This window comes from Danio rerio, chromosome 13 (assembly GCF_049306965.1).
Source record: "Danio rerio strain Tuebingen ecotype United States chromosome 13, GRCz12tu, whole genome shotgun sequence".
NCBI lineage: Eukaryota > Metazoa > Chordata > Actinopteri > Cypriniformes > Danionidae > Danio > Danio rerio.
In genome coordinates this window covers 54,565,001-54,572,500 of record NC_133188.1, presented here as the reverse complement: position 1 = coordinate 54,572,500, position 7,500 = coordinate 54,565,001, and the positions used below count along the sequence as shown (strand labels likewise).

The 7,500-nt window shown below is 27.6% G+C and overlaps 1 protein-coding gene across 8 annotated transcripts in view; it reads right to left on the bottom strand.

Annotated features, from left to right (window-relative positions):
• Positions 1 to 7,500, bottom strand: part of dntt (deoxynucleotidyltransferase, terminal) — a 621,669-nt gene that overhangs the window by 375,520 nt on the left and 238,649 nt on the right. For 4 of the 8 annotated variants that reach the window (XM_073919556.1, XM_073919554.1, XM_073919555.1 and 1 more), the window contains 2 exon segments: positions 5,517 to 5,741; positions 649 to 732 (listed from right to left, as the gene is read on the bottom strand). The exons of 1 other annotated variant lie outside the window; for it this stretch is intronic. In XM_073919556.1, coding sequence (XP_073775657.1) covers positions 649 to 732; positions 5,517 to 5,741 — 309 coding nt within the window. 8 annotated transcript variants of the gene reach the window in all.

Genomic DNA, 7,500 nt, shown 5'->3' with positions numbered 1-7,500 from the left:
TCATGCAATTTTACAGTACAAAATAAAATTGTATTGAATAATATATCATATAATTATGCTGAATAGAGCAGTGTAGAATAGAATTGTTTTTAAATTAAACAGTGTTGTATAAAATTATACAGAATAGTTGAATTTAAATAAAATTGTGTTCCATGGGATTGTATTGAACAGAACTGTATTGAGCAGTATTGTATTGAATTGCATATAATTGAATTGTACTGAATGGCATAGAATAGAATTGTGTTGAATGATACAGTTTAGAACAGAATTGTACTCAACAGTACTGTATACAATTGTACAGAATGGTGTAAAATAGAATTGTATTGCAGCCCTGAATTGTAAAACATTTAATTGTGTTGAATAGAATAAAATAGAGTTGTGTTGTGTTGAATGAAGCCGTGGAGAATAGAACTGTATAGAACAGCATTGTATAAAGTAGAACAGAATAGTATTGAACAGAATTGTTATTCATATAATTCCATTGCGTTGGATTGCATAGAACAGAACTGAATCAGAACAGTATCGAATGCAATTACATATAACAGAATTGTGAATAGTATAGAATAGGACTATGTTGTATTGGACTATGTATAATAGAATTGCATAGAACAGAATAGAATGGTAGTGAAGAGTATGGTAAAGAGTTACCGTTGTTTTGTCGTAGAGTGTGTGATTGTCCAGTAGTTTTCCTCTCTCCAGTCTGGCGAAGCGTCTCAGGTCTCGCTCAAACAGCTGCAGGGAAAACAGAAAATAAACTTTATAAACTGACATTTCAGATATTTTACTTCTATTTCTACTTCTTTGTACACACAATAGTCATCATCATGATCATTTATGCCATACAGAAAAAAAAAAAAAAAAAGTTTTTTTTATTCGGCATGCGGTTTCTCATTAAAACTCCTCTCTCCTATCAGTCCACACTCACAGCCAGTAGCTCAGAGTTTGTCCAGTCAGTAAAGTTTATAGCAGTGTTTTCATGTCCTTTATGGAATAATACATTAAAATAGAAGTAAAATAACATTTGTGACGCATTTATTTCAAAAAACATTGTTTTGCATTTTGTGATTTTTTTTTCAGTTGAGTAAAATACTACTATGTTTTCTTTTCAAATATTTTATCATTGAGGATTCCAAAACAAACAGTGAAAAAATCTTGTCTCATTCTCTCATTCTCTTCACACGCCTAGTAATAATGATTTTAAAAATGTGTATAATATAACATAATATAACAGTGGTAAAAGTCAAATAAAATGAAATGAATAAAAAACTACTAATATTAACTACTAATATTAATAAAAGGTAAAAATATCGCTATAAAAAGTAAAAATGTGTAAAATATTTTAGTTAAAAACTACTTTTATTATAATAAAACAGTTCGATAGATTTCTATTCAATAACAGAAGAGAACAATAGAATAGAACAGAACAGAATAGAACAGATTGTAATAGAATAGAACAAAATAAAATACAACAATGTAATCAAACAGAACAGAATAGAAAAGAACAGAATGTAATAGAGTACAATAGAACAGAATAGAAAAGAATAATGTAATAAAACAGAACAGAATAGAATAGAACAGAATGTAATAGAACAATAGAATAGAACAAAATATATTAGAGTGGAACAGAATACAATAGAACAGAACAGAAAATGTAACAGAATAGAAGATTAGAATAGAACATAATAGAACAGAATGTAATAGAACATAATAGAATAGAACAGAACCGAATAGAACAGAATATAATAGAACAGAAAAAAATAGAACATAATATATTAGAACAGAACGTAATAGAATAGAATTGAACAGAATAGAATGTAACAGAATAGAACAAAAGAATAGAATAGAACATGATAGAACAAAACATAATGGAATAGAATAGAAAAGAATAAAATAGAATAGAATAGAATAGAATAGAATAGAATAGAATAGAATAGAATAGAATAGAATAGAATAGAATAGAATAGAATAGGATAGAACATAATATATTAGAACAGAACAGAATGTAATAGAATAGAATTGAACAGAACAGAATGCAATAGAACATAACTGAAAATAGAATAGAATAGAATAGAATAGATTAGAACAGAACAGAGTAGAATAGAACAGAACAGAATGTAATAGAATAGAATAGAATAGAATAGAATAGAATAGAATAGAATAGAATGTAATGGAACAATACAGAACAGAACAGAATAGAACAGAATGCAATAGAACATAATAGAATAGAACAGAACATAATTTATATGAACAGAACAGAATGTAATAGAATATAATTAAATAGAACATAATGTAATAAAACAGAATAGAATAGAACATAATGTAATAGAACAGAATAGAAAAAAAGAGAACAGAACAGAATAAAAAACATACCTATTAATAAGCTTTCATAAGCACAAGACTCATCCTAAAGAGATGAAATGTATCAGATGGATGTTGATATTGATCCACAAACTGTTTGTGCTGTTTGAATAAATCCCATTATGCATTATAATATCAACACAGATCATTTATAACCAGAGGACTAATATTTCCAGCTCGTTCGCAAACAGATTAATCTAAAACAAAGGCATTAAACAGTAAAGAGTCTGCAGCTCAGCAATATGATGAGCTTTGTTATTTCTGCTTTATATTATATATTTCCCCTGAGTAAACAAAGCTGAATGAGCTTTAGAATAAACCTGTGCGTCCGTTTGCAGCATTAAGCATCATGTTTAATCTCATCCGAGACTCTTATCGTGTCCTGCAGAGCGGCTGAAACACTCCTCCATTAAACTCTTCAAACACACAGTGCTTTTTAATGTTTCTGTCATTATCTAAAGCTCCTCCAGGTCACGGCTGCTTGGGCTGCAAGTAAACGCCACCACTGGATGCCATGAAGAGCCCAGACGCTTCAATACATGAATAAATGCATGAATTAATGTTCAAATGTCTAATGAGATGCACATAATGGCATGATTTATTAATTGTGAAAGGTTCAGAAGCCCTGTGGTCCTCGGTGCTGCACTGTATTACATATACAGAGGTCAGAAGTCAAGAGGTCAAGGCCAGAGGTCAAATATAAAGGTTGATTTATGAATCTGTAGTGCTCAAATGATTTGGATCAAGTTTAACAAAATAAGAAAATTAAAGTCAAGCATGTGTGTAATTATTCATAATTAAAGGATGACTTCTGCAATAACAACTAATAACTTAATGAGTTTTATTTTTATATCATAGATTCAAGTCTAAATGATATATTTATAGACTTTACACTGTTTTAATAATTACACCTGGATATTAAGGTGTTGTGTAGAATAGCATTAAGTAGAATTGTACAGAACAGTAATGCAATTGCAAAAAATACTATTGAATAGAATTGTATAGAATTGGCCAGAATTATGTCCAATGTCATTGCATAGAATTGTAAAGCATGCACTTTCCTAGAACATAACTGCATAGCAAAGTACAGAATAGATTTGTAATGTTTAGAATCGAATTGCATAGAATATAACTGCATAGCAGAATTGTATAGAATACAATAGTCCTTTAAAAAAATGTATTCAATAATATTAAAAAGATTTCCCAGTGATGGGTTGCAGCTGGAAGGGCATCTGCTGTGTAAAACATTTGCTGGATAAGTTAATAAAAATTAGTAAAGGGACCAAGCAGAAAAAATTGAGTATTAAATAGAGTTGCATGGTATAGAATATAACTGCATGATATAATTGTTCCGAATTGAATTGTGTTAATAGGATATTGCAGAACAGAATCGTGTTGAATGGAAATGTAAAGACTTGCACAATATGGTTTAAATGCAATTGTATAGAATTGAATAGAATTGCATAGCACAGTATAGAGTAGTAGTTTATATTAAAGAATATATCTCGATATAATTGTATTGAATAGTATTAACTATAAGTGTATAGAATGAAATTATATTTAATAAAATAGACTAGAATTGAACAAAATTATATTTAGAATTGTATAAAAAAGAATTTAATCTGGAATTGTGTTGAATAGAACATTGCAGAACATAATTGTGTAAAATTGAATTGTATAGAATTGCTCATAATGCTTTCAAATTAATAGAATTGATTAGCAGAGTATAGAGTAGTAATGTATGGTCTAGAGTAGGTCTGTATAGAATTGTGTGGAATAGTATTAATTATAATTGTATAGAACAGAATTACATCAAATGGTATGTGAATAGAATTGAATATAATTGAACTGACTGTAGAATAGAATAGCATAGAATTAAATATTATAGAAAATAATTGTTTGGAATTGTGTTAAACAGAGTTGTATTAAATTGCACAATGATGTCAAATATAATTGTATTGAATAAAAGCGTATATAATTTTATAGAATGCACCTGACTAGAACAGCATAACTTAGCATAGTATAAAATGTAATAGCATAGTGTAGAATAGAGCTAATTAGAATTGTATAGAACATATACATTACATATAGTTGAATAAAATGAATTTTCTCACGATAGTAAAGAATACAACTGTTTAATTTAATTAATAAGTATAGAGTAGAATTACATAGATTAAAACAGTTTAGAATGCATGGTATTGATTACAATAGTGTAAAACAAAATTGTATAATAGTGTAGTGTATAGAATAGTGTAAAAGATGATTTTATAGAATAGTATTGAATAGAATATTGTATATATGTGCTGTTTTATACTTTTCAATGAAAGCTATTCTATATAATTTAATTCTGTTCCATACAACTTGGTTCCACAATACTGTTTTCAGCACAATTTATTCTACACTAGTCTAATCAAAATAATTCTATACAATTATGTTCTCCACTAATCTATCCAATACGGTTCTATACAATTCTATTCTTCACTATCCTTTTCAATGCAATTATATTCTACAGTTTTCAATTTGATGAAACTTTATGCAGTTCTATTCTACACTATTCTACTCAATACAGCCTTCTACAATTTTAGGGCGAGTCTGAAGCTGGTTGTGTAGTGCTGCTGTGCTTTTGTACTGCGCTGGATCCACTATGGTAAACAATTGTATTCTGGGTAATTCCATGCTATGCAATTCTATATGATTATATTTGACACCATTATGTGCAATTCTAATTAGCACAATTCTATTCGACAATTTTACACAGTTAAATTCTATACTATTCTATTAAACAATCCATACAACTCTACACTATTTCACATAACTCTATACTATTCTAATAAATTATAGAAAACTTCAAGATTATTATACACGAGTATTTTTAAAGTTTCTCCATAATTATAATACTAATCCTTTACTACTCTATACTCAATTTTATTTTATATTATTCTGTATAATTATATTCTATACTACTTATAGTTTTGACACTATTATATTTTATGAAATTCTACACATCTATAGTAAATGAGAAATATCTTATATACACAATTCCATTCAATTATACACAATTCTAAATGATTCCACTCTGTTCAGCGCAATACTATTCAATCATGCACAATTCTATTCAGTTTTACACAATTCTATACTATTCTTTATGATTATATTACCGTAGATCCAGTCCATCCCAGCAAAGCGTATGGGAATCTCTCCAGTGGTGGAGCCACCAAATCCACCCGCACCGCCCTCCAGTTGCGCCCAGTCCTGCTCTCCTGCATCTGCAGCTTCACCAGCAGGAAACACTTGCTGAATCGGTCCATGGCCTCGAAGCGGTGGTTGGGGAGCTGCCGCAGGTCGAAGGTGGACTTCTGGAAGTCTGAATACAGCAGGACATTCTGAACAGAGACAAAAAAAAATGCACAAATAGTCAAACTATAAATATCTATTTAATATTTAGACAACATGAATGTGGCTGTGTGGGAAATTATTATTTTGTTTTATTTTAGGTTATTTGATTAAATTGTTATTATTAATTATTATTGATAGTACTGTACTTAACAATAAAGTCTAATTTACTGAGAAGTAAAATTAAAAAAATATAATACAATAAAATTCAGCTGTTTATTTTGCTGTGGTGACCCCTGATAAATCATGGACCAAGCCAAAATAAAATAAAATAAAATAAAATAAAATAAAATAAAATAAAATAAAATAAAATAAAATAAAATAAAATATTAAATTTTAAATTAAATTAAATTAAATTAAATTAAATTAAATTAAATTAAATTAAATTAAATTAAATTAAATTAAATTAAATTAAATTAAATTAAATTAAATTAAATTCGGCCGTTCATTTTGCTGTGGTGACCCCTGATAAATCATGGACCAAGCCAAAAGAAATTGAATGAAATAAAAATGAAATAAAAAAAATTAAATTAAATTAAATTAAATTAAAAATTCAGCTGTTCATTTTGCTGTGGTGACCCCTAATAAATCATGGACCAAGCCAAATAAAAATGAATTAAATAAAATTAAAAATTAATAAAATAAAATAAAATAAAAAAATTTAAAAATTTAAAAAAATAAAATAAAATAAAATAAAATAAGGCTGTTCATTTTGCTGTGGTGACCCTTTGATAAATCATGGACCAAGCCAAAGGAAAATAAAATAAAATAAAATAATAAAAAATAAAACAAAACAAAACAAAATAAAATAAAATAAAATAAATAAGGCTGTTCATTTTGCTGTGGTGACCCTTGATAAATCATGGACCAAGCCAAAGGAAAATAAAATAAAATAAAATAAAATAATAAAAAATAAAACAAAACAAAACAAAATAAAATAAAATAAAATAAAATAAAATAAAATAAAATAAAATAAAATAAAATAAGGCTGTTCATTTTGCTGTGGTGACCCTTGATAAATCATGGACCAAGTCAAAGGAAAATAAAATAAAATAAAATAAAAAAATAATAAAATAAAAAAATAAGGTTGTTGGATTTGCGGTGGTGACCCCTGATAAATCATAGACTGAGCCAAAGAAAAATCAATGATGAAAATAAAATAAAATTCATTTATACAATCATACACAGCAATGAACCACCATAAAATGCACTGAAAAAAATTATTCAGTGTAAATTAAAAAAATTTATTATTGAATTTAAACAAACAAAAAGTTTAACATTATTTTAACATTACTAAATTTAATTTGTTTGTTTAAATTTAACACAAATTGTTTGCGACAACTTTGCAGACATTTTTTTAGTGCACAAAAAAGTAAATAATGCAAAATAGTTTTTCATGTAAATAAAAACTATAAAATTTATTGTTATTAACAACATGCAGTGGCAAAAAAAAAAGATAATAAACGTATACTGTAACTCAACATGTGGTGTATCTTAAGTTTTGGCAAGTTTGACACTGTAAATAGATCAAATAAAAAAATTAAACTGCTATGCAACATGAAGCTGAAAAAATGCTTTTAGGTTTCAAACAAGCCTGAACGACTCAATTAGTTTGATCAGGTGTTTATTATGGTTATTAACTGTTGCTATGACAACAACTTTCACATAAGTTTTGAAGAACGAAAGGATCCTGAACCGTATCAAATCGTCAATAACCAAATCCAGCTAACTAAGTAATCCACAAACGAA